This window comes from Ambystoma mexicanum, chromosome 4q, assembly GCF_040938575.1.
Source record: "Ambystoma mexicanum isolate Mex_15411 chromosome 4q, UKY_AmexF1_1, whole genome shotgun sequence".
NCBI classification, from domain to species: domain Eukaryota; kingdom Metazoa; phylum Chordata; class Amphibia; order Caudata; family Ambystomatidae; genus Ambystoma; species Ambystoma mexicanum.
Window position 1 is genome coordinate 870,597,346 of NC_090928.1, and position 22,390 is coordinate 870,619,735.

Consider the following 22,390-nt stretch of genomic DNA (forward strand, 5'->3'; position numbering starts at 1 on the left):
TGCTGCCCCCTTCTCGCGGGTGCGGATGCTAAGAGTGTTGCCATTCAATGAAATGACGGCACTGCTCCGCAGAGGGGTGGGAATGCCGCTTCAGAGTGGTAATTGCAGATCCCACTTTGCAACAGATCATCAAACTCCAAAGACCCATTGTGTTGGTTGGTAGAGCAATGCTTACGCTTCATATAGGGCCACTTGACTAGCTCTGTTACTCCAATGGTGCATATGTTCTGCATTTGTATAGCGGTCGAGAGAGATGAGGCCTATTTTAGACAGCCTTTCATCTGAACAGAAAAATATTCATGAGTGATTCTCCAACAATCGATATTCCAACCATGCGGTTTCGACCATTTATGACAATAAAAGAAAGCTGGCTGGAAGGCGCACAATAGAACAAAATAACACAATGAGCGTGCTTCTGTCACTCAACATAAGCGTAGGCCTCACAGCACATGCACATTGATACAACATATCAAAATCAAACGGCACTTTACGGATTACATGTATAGGTCTTTTGGGACATTGCAAAGGAAATTAATAATTTGAACAAAAATAAGAGAATTCCTATACATACTAAGGATTCAACTCATGCCTTTGGACAGAAAAGGGCCTGCACCGTGGAAGGTTCGACTGGCATCCAACCGCTGATTCTATTTGATGTAAGAGTTGGCAAAACAAACTTATCCGTGTAGTGGCGCAAATTCCAAAGAGAGGACATTAAAGTCAGGAGAGGAGTCAGACTGCTCTGCACCAAAGATGCGGCTAATTCAATGTTCACGGAGTAAATCAGGAGACACTCTGAGCATTTCAGATTACCGCGTTGTGATGTCCATGAGCAAATCTTTGTAAATCAAATTAGCATACGAGCATCTCCAAATATGCTCCAGGCAAATCAACATGCTTCCAATTTTAGAGTTTGTGAATAAAGTTTAAGGTAACAGGAACACTTCTGAGATGCTATGGGCAAATCCTAATTTGCTCCAGCTGAAATCTTTATGAATCGGGCCCACAATGTGCGGGCCTGTTTGTAAAGGGCAGCGTTTGTGCTGGGATAGAAAATTGGCAAACCCACAACTGCCCATCAGCGGAGACACTATTCAAGTGTTAACATTCTGGAGGACAACAGCACAACAGCGTTCTCTTTAAACAAACTGGAACAAGCAACTATCTACATCTAGTTGCTGAGCGACCGGCACAGGGGGGGGGATTAGACCCAGATCAGGCCACAGACAGTTTCGATAGCGGTTTTGACCCCGCTTCATATAACACAGAAGGTACCTGTAGATGACTCCATGTTGGTGCAGGAACATGAGCGCCGAAGTGACCTCAGCTGCGTAGAACCGGGACCGAGGCTCGTCGAACTTGCGGGAGCGCTGAATTTGGAACATGAGGTCCCCTCCGTTCACATACTCCATGACGAAAAAGAGGCGGTCCTGAAAGAAATGGAAAGAGTGCCTTTTAGCCATCTTCTTTCAGCTGTGCAGAAAGGCTGCGTCGAAGCACAAACCGGGAGGCGCGCGCATTTGCGTCAAGTAAGTGAATCAACAAAGACACCATTCTGGATTGGGAACAGCGCAGGCCTGAAAGGGAAGTGAACATTAACATGCAGTGTGTCGTTTTACCTCACCGCAAACTAGGACCCCTTGAGAGGCACGAGGCCATTCTTACGTTTGTATTTTGGGAGAAGCAGAGCTATTCACATCCCCGAGGATGCTCAGCACAATGAAGGCCAATTACGTCACCAGTTTGGCTGGGAGCTTAAAATGAGCCTCGGACTAAATACTGTGCCAAGGGAAAACCTCATACAAACAGAGTTAAGTTCCCAATTCACTGGGTTAAAACGTTATTCAGCCCTCCCAACAAAGAGCTAGACTGGTGGGGGGCTTCTGTTAACAGTGAACCCTGGTGTGCAAATCATACGAAATGAACCATCTTTAGAAAGTAGGGCATGTACACGCACACTCGCAGTATCGGTGGTCGAAGTGCATTAAAAGAAGTAGTGGAACCAGCGCTGGTCATTGGCCCTTCCCTTGCCAGATGTGTAGCCGGATCTCGGGATCCGGCCAGAGTCAGCCGCCCCAAACCCCTGCTCTGCGGAGAAGGGGAAAAAAAAGCACCTGCGAGCAAACTGTAACTTTCTCTGGTGACCCCATGCAAGAGGTCACAAGAGGAAGTTACAGTCCTCAGCCATGACCCAGTTTATTTATTTATTTAGTTATGCGATGTTTGTCGAATACATGGACCCGGATTATTTATTTATTCATGCAATGTTTGTCGGATACCTGTATCCGACAACCATTGCATGAGTAAATAAATATACAGGTATCCGACAAACATTGCATAAATAAATACCCCTAATAACATCACACACGATGCAGCCACCCAACTGGAGCTGTGCAGCGTGGGGTTCAAGTAAAAAAAAAACGTTGCTTATGGTGAACAGAAATCACTGTGTTTGAATGGTACCCAAGGAGGGGGGGGGGGGAATTGTACATTTTAAATAATATTTACTCAGCAACACTGGTCAAAACTATGATCCACATAGTGAAGAAACTCATCACCAGTGCCATGGAAGTGGTTTAAAGCGTGATTGATATATAGTTTGGAAAAGAAGCGGCATGAAATAAATAGCGCTGCTTTAAACTATTATTTTAGCCATTTCCTTTGATCGGAGGTCAACTGCCACCTCTGCCCCCTTAACCCCGCCTCCTTGGGCATCACACCCAAACTCTACCCCCACCCCGGACCTTGTGGGATCCCCCACCAATTTCTTTCCATTTCCACCACTGACCACAAACCCCATCTCCATGCCCCCTCCCATGCTCAATACAAACCCCCAAACAAATGCACCTCAAAATGTTCAGTGCAGTGCACTGAAGTTCAATTTTCCACTGCTTCCTAAACTTTTATTTTAAAACGAAACCAACTTAATAATAAAAAAGAATAGAGGAGCACCGCTGCCAACTGCTCCCACCCACTTCGACCACTGCCCAGTAAATATGTCATAGGGTGGGCAATTAAATCCACTGCAGAAAAGAAAAAACCCTGCATTGTCATTGTGTTGTGATTTGCAAACGAAGAAAAACAAGCATTGGCCAAGCCTATGTGATACGACTGTAATATATCAAGTGCAGTCTCAAATGCCTCAATACACCTCATGCCATGACTAAGGGACAGTGTTAGAAATGAAAACAGTAATTAAAGTGCTCAACACAAAGCAAGCACACACTTAAAGCAAAACAAACAACACTCCCCTGCACTTGCGCGATCTCAATGTCACCTGGCCTAGTAGGATCGTTGTCTCTGTCTTCCCTCCGTTTCCCCTCCCTTGCCTCGTCGCACCTTGAAACGCTTGTGCATTGGCGCGTTGTACATGCCATATCATATCAAAGATATTCAATGGCTAGTAAGATGCAGAATGTTTGCCTTTCTGTATATCATAATCCCAGAAACACGCAAAAGTGGGATTAACGACATATCACGGAAGTGGGTGGGTGTGTGTTAATACACATTTGCAACCTACCTCTAGCCATGCCAGTAGCTTTTGCTGCAGCTAGGAGCCAAAACCTAATGATTGAAATACTGACGACCAAAGAGGCCTGAGCTGGAACCTATTCAACAGCAGAACAATGTTGCACTGTCAGAATTGTGGATTAGAATGTTTTAAAAGAAGTGTAAGCTATTGTGTATATTACAATGGTAAATGTAAAGAATACCTCATAAAGTCTACCATATTACCGAGTTCCTTTGGGATTTTTTGCTACATGTTAAAATCATGATAACACTGGATGTCGTGTTTTTACCGAGGTCACTCTCCTCATTTGCACATTGCTCGTGCACTTTTCCCAGTGGATTTTCTGTTGATTTATTTATATATATGTTGTGTGTTTGGGGGTAGAGTATTGGTGGCTGGCAGGGTGAGTTTAGATGGGGGATTTAAAAATGTTTTTAAAAAAATGAACAAAACGACCATGGGTAAAAGTGCTGAGTAATGTGACAATAAGGCGGGTGACCGCGTTAAAAACACATACAACCGGTAATACACAAGGTTTTCTGCATTCATAATGGTCTTTATTTTTGTGGTCCTGGTTGTGACTCCAGTATTACATACGGTTGATATTTACAAGCCAAAAGTTGGGCAAGCCACATTATGATGACAGTGCGCATGCGTAGATTCGACGTGGTATCACGCGCGGGCCCTCTGACTGAACTGGCTCTTATAGCAGCAGCATCACGTGCCTCATTCCGGAACACGCAGGCATCCGCATCGCCATGCTGGTCGGCCTCTGCTCCCAGCCCTCAGACTGGTAAACAGGAAGCAAAGAGTCATCCCCACACCAACCTTGCACACAGTATCCCCCCACAGTTCCCATGGCCCAGGGCTTCAGGGAAAACAAAGTTACACTTTATAATAAACAGAAAATTGAAAGATTAAAAAAGCCCCCATTTTCTCTTCCGGTTCTAAAACAAACACGAAAGTGCTTGTGAGAACGGCGCAGTGTACACGTTGTAGCTAGGTCACGAAACTGAAGGGGTTTCAAATAGTTTTACACTTTAAACCTCTACCCCACCCTAACCTCCTACGACGACCCACACACCCAACACAAAACACTAGTACACACCTGAGGCACTGAGTCCGACCCTTATGGTTACAACAAGCGGGGCCTCTCAACCAACTCCCGCACGCAAGACAACACTTTCTCCTGGTTCTGAACCTATCCTATCATCCTATCCTCACTGACACAACCCGCCCACTTCTCTTGCAGAGCCACGTGAGCGCCTGGAGACTGCCCTATGTGGTAGTGGTGCGTGTTACAAAACAACACAACATAACCTACCAAATGACATTCGTATAGAATGAGCAGGGTTCACACGCACCACTTATGCTGTGTAAAGCAGTCTCTGTATTGGACGATAATTCAAGTTCCTCCCATAGCGCAATTTATTTCCTCTCACCCTTTGTATCACAAAGCCATGCAAGAGTAGGGCCCCATTGGTACGCAATGGATACGGAACTGCATGTCTTTGACATTCCGAGATGCAGGATGAGAAATACTGTTCTTATGGACCTATTCAGCCCCCATATCATGTAAAACAGGATAAACAACTGTGCAAATTCATAGGAAGGATCAAGATTGTTGGCGACCAGGAGCTATTTAGCACCTGCTAGGTTGTAGGGTAGCAGAGCCTGGTGAGCTTGCCACCAAAAGCTTCATTTGACTCCAGGCCAACAGGTGCCATGCAAATATACCTGTGGACGTTAACTCTGGTGCGAGGAGAATGTGCTCATTTCATTTGTGCTCTTTTCAGAAATGCTCAGGTCACCTTATTCACAAAGGTGACCTGAGTTTGTCAGGAGGTCATGGGCAATAGTGCAAACATGTGCTGTCCAGCCCCTTGCATATAGTAGTGTCGGTCTGCAATGCATCCAACAAACTAAAGGTGGGGAACCCCTACATGGGCATCTGGGGTAAGATCAATATATACTAAACAAGTATGATGCCCCATGGACTGAAACCTCAATAAATGGGTTTCAAAAATAGCATGATGAGGGCCAGAGACTGTGTTCTTGTTAAAAAAAATATCATTTTGTTCTATTGAAATTTCATAAAACATGTAAATACATCATTTCTAAACATACAAATTATGTCTACATACAATAAGTAAAACACCAATTCATTTTGGAACAATTATATTTTTTAGAAAAAAGTTTTTTGTGCAAACTGCATTTTTATGTAAACATTTCTCAAAAATACAAACAACACAACCATTCCTTTTCTCAACCAAATTGAATTTAGAAAAAGGTTTTTGTACAAATCACATTTATGGTTGTCAAATTCCTAATTTATAAGTCCACCATTATGCTATTTTTGAAACACATTTGTTGAGGTTTCAGTCCATAGGTCTGCAATGTATGACAGGCCCCCAGGAAACACTTAGTTGCTGGGAGTGTATTTCACTGAGACGAGCCGTTAAAGGTTCGTCTCAGTGAAATTGCAGAGGAAAGTAAAAAGCATGTCCATCCCCGCTAGGGTGAATCCAATGCTAGTGTGACATCTGCAGTTTAAGTTGCGGTAGCCACACTTCAAAAACCAATCGTGACAGTCAGAAATTACCCTGCCATGATTTGCGCTTCAGCCTGAACCTGTTCTGAACAGGCGCAGGGGGAAGACCCACGTTTCTGTGCATTTTAAAGTGCATCCCATGAATGTGAATTTGGGATGCACTTTAAAATGCCCAGAAATGCCCCCTTATTTGCGCAAAGGGAGGGCAAAGGGCACCTGAATGAGCACATCCTGTGCCAGCACATCTCCTCACTTGTTCCAAATAACGTTTTGAGACTCTGGCCCTCAGTGTTTGGGAATGTATATAATTAAAATAGAGGATTATGACACATTTACAAGTTTTTAAATCATAATGGGTCATATATTAAGAAGAAAGAGATTACGTTTACATATCATGTGGAAGCTAGGTTTGCGGCACGCTATGTACTAGCTGCTTTTCCCCCTGGTGTAGATCTTCCCTACTGGATGATGCTTTCTGCTCCTACCCATTAAATGTTTACTTTGATCCCCACACAATAATGAAAGCATACAGACTACCAGCTATGGGATCCAAGTGAAAGGCTGTTTGGTATACACAGGAATAGAAGTAGCAGTCACCAATGCTACTAACTCGCTTTAAACAGGTCAAAAGCCATCCCACCAAGTAAATAACTTATAAAGTATTTTTTCTGGTTGAAGATGAGATAGAAATAGGCTCATGCACAGGTGATTGATATGATATGATATGGCATTGATAACCCGTCTATAAACAGGTGTTTGAAGTCTAGAAAGGACTGCTACCTGTGGGGTTAGAAATAACAAAGCTGTCAAGTTGCTTACAAGTTCACGCATAAAATTAATGAAGAAACCCCCTCCCCAGTGGTGCAAGACCTACCAGGTGCTATAAAGAATTATATTGAACATTAATACCTGGCGAGGGACAATGAGCTTGTTACAAGCAAGCTCATTGGCCCTCGCCGGGGCGTTGCCCGACCAGAAAACCCTCTCCCACAACATTCTTTCCTTCTGTCCCCGGCGGGGGGGTGGCAGCCACACAGCCAATGAGGAGGCTTGGAATGGGGTAATCCCCACACCGAGCCACCACATGGCTGGAGGCTGCCATCTTCCCCCCGACGGAATTAAGGTGCCCCCCCTCACACTTCCCAAGTCCAAAGAATTCCCTCCACGCCCTCCCAATCCCACTTACCTTCTTTTCTGTCCATTTCGGGAGCGGACGCGCTGGGAACACTTCTGTCCCCAGCGCATCCGTTCCCGATCCGCGACAGGCCGTTATAGAAAGGAAGAAGGGACTACAAGTACAACATATTTCCTGTTTGTTTGAATGGCCGCAAAGGAAAGGGCGAAGGGACTACGCGTAGTCCCTTCTCCCTTTCCATGGTGGCCATTTTGTTTGTTTACTTTTTAACATTGATTTTCAATGGCCACCATGGCAAGGGAAAACGGATTTCATTTTCCCTTCCCTGGCGGACATTTTTTTAACCTTTTATTTCTGTTTCCGAAACGCCAGAGCGTTTCGGAACCGAAAAAAATGCTCCCACTAATCCGGTATTACGGGCTGCAGTACTAATAGCAATAGGCCCCTCGCAAGAGGGGTATTTCCATTCCAGGTAATGCGTTGGGGACTCCTTAAGGCCAGAGCGAAGCAAAGGCCTGTAACTATGGGCGCTGGGTCATTACCTGAGGTGCTAATGTCCCCCCTGTTCGGGGTTATTGCTTAATTAGTTAACCTCTCTGATTAGATCATAAGGAAGACATATTAATTTGGTCACAGATGTCAATCAGCATGTGGTCTAGCCAGAAATGTTGCTGCCCTTTCAAAATACAGAGATGCAAAGAGGAAGTGACAAGGAGGTGATTGAGTAGGCACTTCAGATCAGGTGTGAGGGATGGCAGATGGTGAGCTGAGAGATTTACAAGGCAGTGAGCAAGAAGTACAGCCGTCAACACCCAGATCCGAAGATGTTAATTCTGGAGCTGCAGTCTTTGTGTTGTCAGCCTGAAGCCAAGAAGCAGCTGAGGCACACACAATTCACAGAGCTGAATGAGGTTGAGCACTGAGGAAGCAGAGCTCCTGAAGACAAATTGTCGTGCCACAAAGAAAACCAAGGCCAGAGCCTGGAGAAAGGAAATCAAGAAGAGACAGGGTTTGGTCTTTATTTCCACTTGTCAAACAGAGACGCCAAACAGAGATTAAGACACCCAAAGACCCGACCTACCACCCCAGGTGGGCCCTTTGCCAAGGAGATGGAAACATTTGCTAGTACCTTTACTGCCCTGGATAAAAACCAGGCTTCGTTGAAGAGTGTTCTCCTCAAAGGTTTTTGTTAGGGCCACAAGAGGCAGGGGCTACTTCTGCAGCTGCTTTGCTCTGGATAGAAGTCCCAGCAGGGGTGCCCACTGGGCCAAATCTGGCAAGAGCACATACATTCTTCCCCACAAGAGGCAGCTGGAGGCGCCCAGCATGACAACTGACACAGGCTACAGGTGGGTCTCAGCTGCTCAGCGCCTGCTCGAACATTCCGAAAGGAGGCACGACAGTGCGCTTTGAGCAAGCTTGGGATGCATTATCAGCCGATGCATGAATCAGGGACACAGTCAGAATGTTCAATTTAGATTTCTTTGCCGAGCCCACGCAAGTGCAGCATCCACACCCAATGGTAATGTCACTGGCAGACAGGGCAGCGTTGAGCACAGAGTTATGCAAGCTAGAGCAGAAAGGATCCTTCAGCACCCTATTCATAGTCAGAAGAAAGGAGAAATGATGACCAGTGATCAATCTGAAAAGCCTGAATGGGTTCATTCTCTACCAGCACCTCAAAATGAAGGTCATTCACATGCTCTGGGACATCCTTCTTCCCATGGACTGGCTTATTCACCTGGATCTCAAGGACACATATCTGACAGTCCCGTCTGCCGGCAGCACAGGAGTTTCCTGCACTTCAGGTGGATTGGGCGTGTTTGGGAATACTTAAGCCTGCCCTTCGGGCTCTCATCCGCGCCTTGGGCCTTCACCAAGCTAATGAGGCTGGTAGTGGTGGTGCTCAGGGAGAAATGAGTCAGGTTGATAGTTTACCTCCATGACATGATCCTCATGTCGCAGAGCGACACCTTGCTGGTAGAGCAAGTGCAAGTGACCATAGCTCTACTGCACAGCTTGGGATTTCTCATAAACTGGTGGAAGTCAGAATTGACTCCCTCGCGCCAGTTTGAGTTTCCCAGGTTCATTGTGGACACAAAAAAAGTTTCTTCTGTGGCTTCCCATTGCCAAAATTCACTCCATGTGCAGAGAGATTCGGTTGCTATTAAGGAAGAGTGTGATATCGTTGCGGGAGTTATCAAGGGTGATAGGTTTGCTATCCTCTTCCATTCAAGCCATATTTCCCGAACTGCTAAACTATCGAGAGCTTCAGCGACTCAAAGGGCAGCATTTGAAGTGCAGTCTATCATACACACAGATCGTAGTCCGATGTCCCGAGGCAAGGACAGAGCTGCAGTGGTGGTTGACCCACATGGAAACCTGGAACAGTGGTGGTTGACCCACATGGAGACCTGGAACAGGTGGGCAATATTTTGGTTGATGCCGGATCTCATTATAGAGTCAGACGCCAGCATGAGCTGCTGGAGGGCGAAATTTAGGCCGATCTCCATGGGGGGAGGATGGTCCGCGAGCTAGCTAGAGCTCCACATAAACTGCCTAGAACTCCTAGTGGGTTTGTTTGCAATCCATTCAATTGCCAAGGGGAAAGCTAGCTGCTGCATCCTCTTGAAGATAAACAATATGTCAGCAGTCAGATATATAAATCATCTGTGAGGAAGGAAATCCAAGCCCCTAGCAGAGATGTCCAAGGACTTTTTGCATTTCTGCCTGCAGCACCAAATCTCAGTGATGGCGGAATACCTGCTTTCTAATTTCTGGTGGATTTCAGTGGCTGGAAGCTCTCAACACAGGCTTTTCTCAGTCTACGGCACAGATGGGGACTGCTGGAAAAAGATCTCTTAGCTTCCCAGATGAATGCTCAACTTCCAGAGGATTTCAGTTGGAGACCGGACCCATCAGCGAAAGCGGTGGATGCTTTCCTGCAGCCATGGCCCGTGGGAGTGTGCTACACCTTCCTTCCATTCATCATGATTGCGAGGACCCTGGTGAAGGTCAATTAGGAGCAGGCAGAGCTCGTGCTAGTAGCTCCAGTATGTACCTCACAAGCCAGGTATCCAACTCTCCTGGAAATTTTATTGTATTCTCCAATCCTACTACCCCCAGATCTGTATCTCATAAAGGGTCAGAGAGGGGAGCAGCATCATCTCATTCAGAGCAGGACGCTGTCCCTGGTGGCCTGGAAGATTTCAGGCCGAGGTGTAGAACACTGGGCATTTTAGGCAAAGCAATAGCCTTATTAAAGACAGCTGAGCTCCCTCTACCCGAAAGCGCTACACCAACTCATGGGCAGCCTGTTTTTGCTGTTGCCTGGGGGTTCCTATCCAGTTTCAGCCTCTCTAGTGAAAGTGATGACTATTCTAGAGTAACTGACGGAGCACGGTTTAGAGTACAGAACAGTGAAGGCTTATCTATATCGGCTGAGCACAACTTAGTGGATGGACTGCCAGTGGGTGAGCACCCTCTAGTGTGCCGTATGCTGAAAGGGGTGCGCCTGTCTAAAGGCTCCACTGGCGCCATACGACAAGTTGTGGGACATGAAGACAGTGCTGAATCTATTTTTGTCCCAGCCACATATTTCGGAGCTGTCTCTACCTTTCTGGTAAGGTAACAACCTTGATGTGCCTGGTATCATGCAGGAGAGTGTCTGACGTCAGGTCGCTGGATTTAGCAGGAAGAGTATACTCACTGTACAGGGTAGTATTCAACCTATCCAGGTGCAATTCTAGAGTGATCGCCTATCCAGCATTCAGAGATCATCTGAAGTTATGCGTGGTGAAGTGTCTGAAGGCAAAGGAGGTGATGACAGACCAGCTAAGGACAGATGCAAAGGGCCAGTTGCTAATAGCCATTTGCAAGCCGCATAGGGCAATAGCAGCACCAACGCTTGACTGCTGGGTGCATAGGACGTTATTGCAAGCAGGAATAGATGCAGCTCAGTTCGGGGCTCACTCTGTCAGAGGGTCCATGGCTTTGAAAGCCTTTCAGGTCTTAGTTAAGCTGGAAGATATTATGAAGATAGCTGACTGTTTAGATGAGTCCGTCTTCGAGACTTTTATCTTCGATCGAGTCAGCCAGCATCTTTAGTGGAAACTAAGCTTTAAACAAGCATAATGCTCACCTCTGGTCTTGACACAGAAAGAAGATTTTCCATAATAGCTTTTAGAAAAGTCTTGATTATTTTAAAGACAGCCATATGTCCACCCAATCTAATAATTCGGCTTTGAGTAGTGCGTTGCGAATTTGCCACATGCTGTCATAAGTGTACAACAGTGTCTCTGCATGTTAAGTGTTATGGTTGTGCAAATTATTCCCTCCCTAGCGTAATTTCTGGTTCTATGCTGAAAGTTGTCCTTGTGTGAGGAGTGGATGGATTATTCCCTCACTAACGTTAATTTCTTGCATGTAGGGATGGAAGATAAGCCCAGCTGAGGTGGGGGAAGGTTGCTGATATCGACGGAGGAGTTCGAGCCCAGAAGATTTGTTCCGTTTCATAGAGGGAGAAATAGCGGTCTCGCAGTGTTGAAAGAGTAAACAGGATGGGACACACGGTTCTTAAAGGGCTGCCGTGGTAGGGATTGGGCGTCCGGGTCACATGTTCAGTGAAATCAGAACAAGACTTGTAAAAACTGTTGGGAAATGTAGTTCCAGTCACTTTCAGGGAGTTTGCAAATTAGTAGTTTCTTGTTCAGTTGTGACTTTAAGATTTCGGCATTCAAGCTTCATCAACAAGTGTTTTTCCATAGCGGTATGCTTGCCTTAAATCTTGCTCCTGGAGTTTCAAATAAAGGAAACAGAAGCATAATTATTGCCTCAGTGTCTTTAATAGAATAAAGACTTTCCTAAAAGCTATTATGGAAAATCTTTGAAGACGTAGGCCCAGATTCACACAATTAGTCAAATTAATACTCAAGAATAGAAGAATCAGGTGCACGTCAAACACCAGCTTTATTCACCCAATGAATCCAAGCTGGAACAGCATACAAGCATCTCAGTTCTCATCGCTCTCATTTTTGCAGTGGTTACGAGGGAATTTTGTATCACAATTGCATCATTGTTGATGTCACATTTCATTATCAGATTAAAAAACCTACAGGGAATTTGGTTTGTTAAAAGTTCAAGCTACATATAGAATGTATACAGGTTAGTAACTTCATTGGTTACTATTTATCTGATTACTCTGCCTTGGGCAATCCTACTTTTGATAATATTTGTAATAGATCATTACAGGGACTGTTAATTGGTTGGTGTTGTCCATCATTGGTGGTGTAATGAAGCAGCTTTTCATTGGTTGGCATCTAGCTTACCAACCTTGGACACTTTGACAAGGTGTAAAGATATGTGTTGGACCCAAGTGGGGGGCTCGAACTCCGTAATCTGCCAAAGTTGCAATTAAAGAAACCTTCCTAATCATCCCAAGGCAATGAGGCCTTGTCTCTCCTTTGAATTCGGCAGTGTGTGCTGTCTGGTGTCTGTGTGTGCTCTGAGGGGGCCATGCAGGTGTCTTATAACTATTTGGCTTCCAATGAATAGCCAGTGTCTTCATGTCTGGATCACGTGTTAGGGTACCATGCTTGAGAGTGCATTTCTTCTATTTATTAAGATTTTAGCTAATTCCAATGTGCATGTTGTGTTCATCATGACCACTAGGGACCCTATTTTCCTATCCTCTATAGAGTGTCTTGGCATAATATTCTTGTGCACCTGGACATCAAGAGCCGATTGTTTCTATTAGTTACTATTTCGTCTCCTGGGTATTATTATACTGTCTCTGCGTTGGCCCGGCATGCCTGATACTCTCTTTTGTATTTAATCTTGGCACATGTGCGGATTGCCGTTCGAAGCAATATTTGCAGCTCATTACTTGTCCGAAGCCCTAATGCATCTGGGTCTATTGCAGCCTTTGTGTTAGGAAAATGGCAGCGCCTTGGTTCATTCTCTGCTACGTTGTGCTTTGCATTTCTTACATGTGAAATTTCTCCAGGGCTGTGTATATATATTTATGTGTATATGTTATTCGTGTCTACGTGCAAATATATTATTCATGTCTGTCGTGCATGTGTGTGTTTTACATGTCTCTGGGTGAATATTATTCATGCCTGTGCATTCTTTAGATCTACATGCACTCGTGTCCATTATATGTACTTTGTGTGTATGTGTGTAGCTACCTGGTTACTTTCTATCTATGCATATAATACTAACTACCTAACACTCCATCTATTCCACTCTGTACTATAACTCCATAGTCTTAGTTTGTCTAGTTTCTCACCCCCAGATTCTCAGTGTGGGAAGGTTCTCTCAGCTTGTAATTTTTTTCACCTGGACAATATTGGTGAGGGGTGGGGACGGGGAATGGTACTTGCATATTCATATGCCTCCCTCCCCATTTGAGCACCTCTTGATTTGAGACACTCTTGATTAGAGTTCCTCTCAAATTAAATACATCTCAATTTGACTCCCATGCTATTTATATTTGCTATGGTTCATCTACCTTCCAGCTTTCATCAACAGCTATGTGTGTCTGTGCTCCTATCTATGTCTTCCTCTCTACATGGGAAACTATTTCACTTTCCACTTCTAACTATTCCCCTCTATTTGTCCCTCTCTATTTGTCCCTCTATTTGTTCCTCTTTCTATTTGTTTTCCTACAAAAAGTAGATCCTCGTTTAACACCAGCAAGACCTGTACATCATCTTAAAATTGTATCCAGGCACAAGCTGCTGGAACCGAATAAATTGGCGCAAGATGCTTTTTTCTGAATAATAATTGCACATATGGGGATTCTATGGACCCTTTAGCTTTATTTTATGTTTTGTTTTTAGCTACTTCTTTCTGTATCGGTATGAAAGGAAAGCATGTGTTGAGATTGTTTGCAGGTGAGTTTGATCGGGTTATTGTGTGCTTTGGTCTTGTTCTCTTGGTAAGGGACACATGTCCTTATGATATGAAGGTTTTGTTAGATTCAGTATATTATGTTTTGTAGGTTGAGTTTGCCATGTCCCAAAGTCTGTGTACCTTTGATAATGTTTATCCTTATCTATACGCGAATAAATCAATATATTATTATAACTAGATGCACTCAATGGCCCTTGCTTGTTTCAAGCTCCTTTTTGAAATCATGCAATTCAAATCTAGGGAATTACTTTTGTATGTATTCGTTGATTAGCCTTGATTGCCATTTTGAAGAAATTCAATTTAGGCTCGACCATATTGTTTATGTTATTTGGTATGCGATATCCCAGCATGGAGAGCTAGAAAATATACGCCCCATTAAAGCCCTGATTTTATACCAGGTACAAGTCCCAAGCAGAAGTATTGAGCAGGCCAAAGACCGGTGTGAGGCCTGCCACGTATAGCTTAAATTGTTAGAATCAAAGCCTTAGGACAAGTCCACAATCCTAAAGCAGCGAGGTTTAAACAAAACGGTGCCATTGAGAAAAGAAAAACACCCTGAAAAGGGACTCCTCTGGGTGAGCAAAGTATGCCACTTTTTTAATGACTAAAATGGGGATAATATCGGCTGTTATGTTCAGTGAAAACTATTTCCACAACTGTAAAGCCTGCAGTCTGCTAAAAAATGTTTTTGCCCCAGAATCAGGTTTAAAGTATGTACATTACAATGTTCTCTGAAGAAACACCCATTAATTTGTATGGAGGGGGAAACTGATTACAAACTATCCACAAAAGCTCTTGACCCATTATTTTCATGTGGGGGTGCCAGTCGGACAATCAGCTTACGTAGAATGAGGGCTGTATCTTCAACTAGACGCCTGTATTCCAAGGTCCTGGCTAGATGGGTCCCGGGCTTCCCCGCTCTTCCTTCCTGCTCCTTCACAATCCCTTCTCCTTACCTCCAAGAGAAAACGCTATCCTGCTCTGATGTCATGGCAACCAGCCATAGCCTGACGCTCCACGCTGCCACCCACAAGACTAGCCAAGAAAAAGAAGAAGGGCTCCGCTCAGAGCCCTGCCTTCCATCCCCATGGTGAACATGTTTTTTCTATCTTTTGCACACTAGTTCCTTGGGCCGCACAGTTCATACTTGGGGGTTCCAAGGTCTGTATAGGGTGATAACAGAACAAGGGCCATTGGTAAAAGCTGTCACTCTGCTACGTTTATTAATTCTGTCCCCAGGCCGTCACCTCCCAATAAGGAGGAGCTGCTGCATGTTCAGGCGTCGATTCTTCTCTGGTCTGACTTATGCCTCCATTCTTCTAAGGCCAGAAATTGAGTCCCACAAATTGAGGGTAATAATGCTGGTAATAATGTTTGTTAAGAAGTGTTCTGAAACTGGATTCCTGGTGATAGCAGCATGACATAAAACACCAGAATTATTATGAGCTATTTTTAGAGACAGACGTAGTTAGCCAGTGAGATAATGTGGCAATGTGTTTCCTTTCAGGCAGAATTTATAAAAACCAGAACAATGACAGACTTCACGTCATCAATCAATTTTTGTTACTTTATTTAACAGTTGATGCACATCGGAAAACATTAATTTCAAAATGGCCTCCCAAAGTCATCAGTGGAGCCAATTTGAGAACTCATTTTAAGGAGTAACTTGCATATTTACATGTAGTCTGTGCCATTCTTATTTAATTAAAAAAATACAAGATGCATGATACCGCTCTTTTAAGCACATCATGTCCCTTTGCTTATCATTCATTGTGTCTCATTGTCTTGTGTCATTAATGGAAAAGGCAAAGGAGTTCTTGGGCATCTAAAAAAAGATAGTGCAGCTGTATATATATGATGGGTGCCCATGTCACCTTTCTCATCTAGCTGCAAAAATTGAGTGGCAGCGCCTAGTTGCTTCAACCCAGAAAAAGAATTTGATATTAATTTGTTTTACTACTTTGAAAAAGTCCAAAAGGAAAATCTAAATTGAGGGAAACCCTATTTCTGTGTGATCAGGAAATATGCAAGGTACTTAAACATGCAGGCACATGATGGCTCAACCTCAGTAAGTGTCTTGAATGAGCCCTGAAATTGTGGGAGGGATTGAAATCTTATTTTCTTATGAACTACGAGGACACTGAGCCAAAAGAGGAATCAGCAATAAAATGCAGAAATCAGAGAGGTGAACACTGGGGACAATGACGGGCAAAGGTTTTCATAGACCCTACAATAAAGTGTTCCGGTTCAATGTTCTACTCTAGACAGAGGCTCCTTTCCTATCATACATATGCTGCACCAGTCACAAATCAAATCATAGGAGTCAAGGATATCATGCCTTGTAAAGCCATAAATCATTGAGTAACATCAGGATGACATTTTGGAAGTCCAAGAGAATGACCTGGGCAATCATTGAAGTGATCCTAATTTGTTTGTTGGCTATGGGGACAACTGGGGTTAAGGCATGATATCAAGGGGAGCTTTTAGGAGATAAGTGAAAGAATTTAAAATGAAGGTGCTAACTTACTTCAAAAACAGGTTATCCTGGTATGATACAGTGGTAAAGAATACCACATTCCTGTCTCCAAATATGAGAATGTCCTCCTCATTTATAAACATTGATAAACATCAAGAACTCGTAGACTTTATGTCCACCACACCTTTGCCAACCTGACAAATTACTAGAAAGTATCAGTTCTGGAAAAATCTGTCAAAAATTAGGCATCCATTAGGCATCCTGCAGATAGGTCTCTATGCTTTGCATGGCTGCGTGCACTGTCAAAGTATCTTCTCTTAATACTACAGAGAAATTCACTTCAAGAACTCTGTTCAACTTGGTATGGAAAGACACAACTGATGTGAGGACAGTCAGTTGGGATGGAGTCAAGAAGATCATGCTTCTGATACTGCCTATGATACAAGATGCAAACATGATTAAGAAAATTCGGCGGAAATGTAATTCATTAACAGCACAAGGAGTCGTACTTAACAAAAAGTACGGGAAATTCACCTTGAAACCGGTCATCGCATTTTATAACTTGAAGGTCATTCCGGCCTTGATCTTTGGTGTAGAAGCCATGTTTGGTTGTCCAGCTGAGACTTGGCCTTGGTGTGAGAACTTCTTCTGGGGAAAGGTACTATCATTGCCGAGGGGGACCCCAACAGCTTGTATTCGCTACGAACTTGGATTAACCTCAATCAATGCAAAGATAATGTGGAACATGTTGTCAATCTACAGGAAGGTCTTGGGAGCAGATGATCTACCACAATATAGAATCCTCCGAAGTGATGATGGTTCATCTAAAGCATCTGTTCTCCAAATGTGGAAACAATCTGGCAAGAACATCCTTACCAAGCTACAAACTGACCAAGATACACTTCTACAGAACCCATTTGCCGTTAAAAAAAAACTGTGGGAGCAAGATTGGTGTGAAAACCAAGACAAAAGAGCAACACACAGATGCATGAAGGAAAATGCAACGGAAGAAAGGGCTTATAACACCTTGCCAAAATACCTCCAATTATTTCCTTGTCATAAAAGAAGATCCTATTATCTTAAATTTCGGATGAACTTGTACAAAACTAATCAATTCTAAAGATACAAAGCGAAAATAAAGACGCTGTAGAGGATTGCAGATTTTGTAAAAAAAAGAAAGAAACGCTCAAACACTTAGTCCTCTTTTGTGAAGATCTAAGAGGTCTAAGAACGGCCTTCTTAGGTTCTGAAATCCACAAGAGGCCGACCTTAGATGGTGAAGATTGGTGGAATGTGTTCTCAGTAGGCGTAGACTTCAAACTTGTTATTCCTTTAACACTATTTCTAGAGAAATTGGAACTGCAAATGCTACAGTCACCTGTTACGTAGCACATATAGATATTAGAACAACTAGAAAGAAAACAGCCTATTTACCGCTCATTCTGTGTTATGGTTTTAATGTCGTCATGCTTCTCTTCTGTTTAGTTTTGTACTTTCTTTTATCTTTTCTTCCTTTCTTCTGCTTTTATGCATTTTCTTTTTCTTTTTTTCTTTTACAATTTTTAAATCTAAGCGGAAGGTCTGAGTTTGAAATATATTTTAAAAAGTTCTTGGTTTTTAAAAGTTCGTAACGAACTAAATAAAAAAAAAATAAAAAAAAATAAATAAAAAAAAATAAATAAATAAAAAAAATAAAAAAAAATAAAAAAAAATAAAAAAAATACTGCCTATGCAGCCCATACAGGCACTCGGAACACACTGTGTGGCATTTTATCACCAAAGCTTATGTTGAGCAGTACTGATCCTCATAAGCGGAAACCATCTCAAAAGTTAATCAAGGAAGCACAATCTTCCACGTACCAAACGTTATTGGGAGGAGGAGGAGCAGAATCCCTACAACAAGCACAGGCTCAGGACCATCTGTCCAGATTAAAGAGAGGCCTTCAGAAAAAAAGAAGGCCCAAAAGGAGAAGAAATATATATTTTTAAAAAAATCATATAGAACAAATAGTGTAGTTCACATGTTAAAACTAACATCCATAAACTCCAAATCTTACAAAACAATGCTCTCAGAGCAGCATTAGGCATCAACAAAAGAGTACATATGACCTCCATTAGATGCCAACACAAATGCCTCTCCACACAAGACAAGATACAGCTAAAAATTGCCTCCTTAACTCACAAAGCATTATATAATGCTGCCCCTATCTACCTAATTGACAAACTGTCGAGAAGATCCTCCACCAGACCCACTAGAACCATCAATGCCAATTGTCTCATGGTACCCAGATTCAAATCCACTAAGATGTGTGGCAATAGCTTCCCAGTGAAGGCTGCTAAACTCTGGAACTCCCTACCTCACGAGTTAAGAGCTGACCAACCCTACCTTCATTTCAGAAAGAGCTACATCGCCTTTCTCAACCAAAAGGCATTACTGCCTACGTGACTACTGCATAACCGTCTGTAACTGATCACTCTACATGTCTGCCTTTGTAAATATGATATTTTACTTTTTCTCTAACTAAAACTATGATTGTAAACCATTGTATCTACTTTGCAAATGCACCTACCTTTATGTCTTCCGTATTTACTATTATGTCATTGTGATTCTCATTATGTAACTTGTAAGCTTTGCACATTCTTTTTGCTGCGCCCTGCTACCTCTGAGTCTGGTGTGCATTAGAAATTCAATAAACAAACAAACAAAGAAAACACACAGATTCTAACATTTTCAGAAATGTCACCTTCGTACAGTCTATTATGGGGTCTACACATGTACATACTATGTATTATTTGCTGTTTTATATTTTAGGCCTATCTTGCAGATGTTTATTTATTTAAATACAAAGTTAGGTTTGCTAGCACGACTTATACTCTTCTTTTGTTAGACATGTAGGTTTTGTTATACCCCTTTGAATGATAATCTAAATGAAGTTACAGTTTATTATTTAAAAAGTTATAACATTTAACTGCTGACTGAGTGAGAATATTATCACTTTATTTGTCTGTCTTTACTTACAGAGATGTTGTTCATTTTAAGAAAAAGTATTAACATTTTTCATTCTAAAGGAAGACATTTAAGTTTTGGAGTCTAACAAGGTGTTGAACGGGTTTTTATCAACTTCTAAAAATTCCAAATTTATGAAGAATTATACAATTGTCATTTGTATGTTTCAAGTGGAAAATCTGCATTAGTGAGGTAGAAGCTGACCACTGTCTTCACAAGTCACTCATTTGGTAATGTTCTTTCTCATGACGACTCAAGGATAGACCAGACTAGACAATCTTTTCCTGTGATGTCTTCAGGGCCATATGTCAGGTGAGGTAAACCTGTGATATCTTCAGGTCAAAGTTCATGCAGCACAATTTCCTGTGATGTAAGTTTCTTTTATGTCATCAGGTCATGTTCCTATGATGTCATTTCCTGTGATGTCATCATTAGGCTAATTACTGTTTAAGAAACTTTAAGACTCCTACAGATTTCTGGTCATAGAATGTTGGCAAGTATGTCATGCTTAAAAATTCACATTTTCAGTGTTTTTAGATTAACATTGTTAAGCTTCATAGCCTGCACTAAGCTTACATATGAAAAGTGGAAATGTGTGTACTCTCTCTCACAGGGGTTACTCATATGATATTTTACTGTTTATTACAAAATCCTGTCCTCTGCTATTTGATTATTATGCAGAAAAGTGTAAAAATGTTTGTTGTGGTTTTATGTGCTTCAGTGCAAGTGATGAGATGAAAATGTAAGTTGTCACCTTGAAGACAACAGACCCTATTGTCGTGAAGTTGTAAAAGGGTGGTAGAATCGTAGATGTGTTAGCCCGTTTCGGTGTCCAACAGAGACTCCTAATAGTAGATCCATACACAGATACAACATCTACTATGCAAATAATTAACCCCTTAAGTGCCAGGCTATTATTGAAGTCTAGTAAAAAGGACGAGTATACTCGTCCTTGGCAAGACTCAACACAAATGCCACGACGTACATCAGTAAAAGAAGAATCGCTGCCATAACACAAACGACGCTGCACATTCTTGAAGTACACAGACTCACAACGCACCAATAAGTCTTCTCAAACAAATCTGTTTGAAGTATATTTTCTTTTCATGAGCCCTAGTGTTTGCGTTTGAAGATAACAAGACGTCCTGGGAACGCCTTACTTAAACAAATCTCAGTGAAATGAAAGACAGCCAAGAAGATCATTATAAACTAATCCTCAGCTGGCACCTGGTGCACAAATTCCTGCAGGAGCAAATAAACACGTTTGCAGAGGTAAACAGGAGACTGAGAGCATTAATTATTTTACTCACAGGATTCTCATCTCCAAAAAGCAGCGGAAGGGACTGCTGGGCGCTGGAAGGTTCTAGAAGATCCAATGGTCTTGTGACCTTCCATATCATCTCCCACCTCCGCCCTCACACAAATGACACACCGTTAAAGAACAGTATTGCAAGAAATTGCAACAATAAAACCAGAAATCGTGTTCAGGCTCGTATGTTAGTCTCCTTCGGGTAAAATGCAAGCTGTGAGCCTAGGCTTGCAAACTTGAGTTCTGGGAGGCTGAGTTCTACCGCAGCATGGAGGGGGATACCATGGGATCAGATAATTTTAAAATGACAAAGCAATGGAGATCACATATGCTACGATACATATGGGCAGATATGCCCAAACAATAACTTGAGTAAGACTAAAATTACTAAGCTCAAGAGGAACTAAAGCTGTTTTTTGACGTACATTTTACTTAAACTAGTCTTTTCGCTTAGTAAATCAAGCAATTTTTGGGCATTTATTTTACTTACAGTACTCTTTTAGCTTAGTAAAGCAGCCTCATATATATGCGACCAAGCGGTAAGGATACCGCGAAACGCGTAAACTTTGTCAAGTTTGGGCCATACACTGTGGGAGAGCCACAATGTGTGTGGTTTTTTATTACTGGCTGTGTGTTGCGCAGTATTATCGAATAAAAAGAAGTTATTGCAACATTGGCAACATCGGCTTCCTGAGAAATTTTTGCTAAACGGGGGAGTGCCTCTCAACGACTACGGAAGAAACAGTCCCACCAACATATATATATATATATTTATATTGGGCTGATTTGCTAAGCTCAAAAAATAGCGTAACTAATACTAAAAGCAAAAAAAGAAGAAAAACGAATTGTGTAAGTAACATTTACGCCAAAACAATGGCTTAAGTTCTACTTACAATATTTATTTGAGCTTAGTAAAGCAGCCCCATATATATTTTTATTTATTCATACTACTGCCATGGTTTGTCAAAAACCTTTAATACTAAAAGTCAATAATACATGTAAGAAAAACTAACCAATCTAAGAAATAAATCCATTATACGAAAACAAGAATCATAAATATACCTGTGCAATAAGTACACCATATTAGTGGATACAATTTAAAATGTGTTCACCACTTCTAATTATTAGTCAGTTTTATAGTAATAACTCAAGAACAGCAAAAAAGAAGGTGATCGCTTGTCCTTCGTCCAAGGATCCTCCTGACTAGGAAACGTCCCATAAAATGTCATTTGCCCGTGTTTGTTCTCGGTAGAGGGGCTGCCATATCTGGGGGTGTTTCGAAAAATGTGGGGTTTCTCTCCAAGTTACTACGGGTAATAGAACCCTTGCTCACAGTGCTTAAAGAGACACAGCTTCACCTCACCGATGAGGCCCAACAGTGCCTGTCTGGTGAGGCTGATGGTAGAATTACCTAACAGGACTTGTCTCGGGGGGAGGGGGGTGGCTTGGTCAGGTGAGACCAGACTGATATGCACATTGATATTTC

The 22,390-nt window shown here is 42.5% G+C and overlaps 1 protein-coding gene across 2 annotated transcripts in view; it reads right to left on the reverse strand.

The window, feature by feature from the left end:
• The window catches only part of PRKCE (protein kinase C epsilon), a 1,836,175-nt gene that overhangs the window by 404,682 nt on the left and 1,409,103 nt on the right, over nt 1–22,390 (reverse strand). For both annotated transcript variants that reach the window (XM_069608445.1, XM_069608444.1), the window contains one exon: nt 1,276–1,430. In XM_069608445.1, the coding sequence (XP_069464546.1) occupies nt 1,276–1,430 (155 nt within the window). The remainder of the gene's footprint in view (nt 1–1,275; nt 1,431–22,390) is intronic.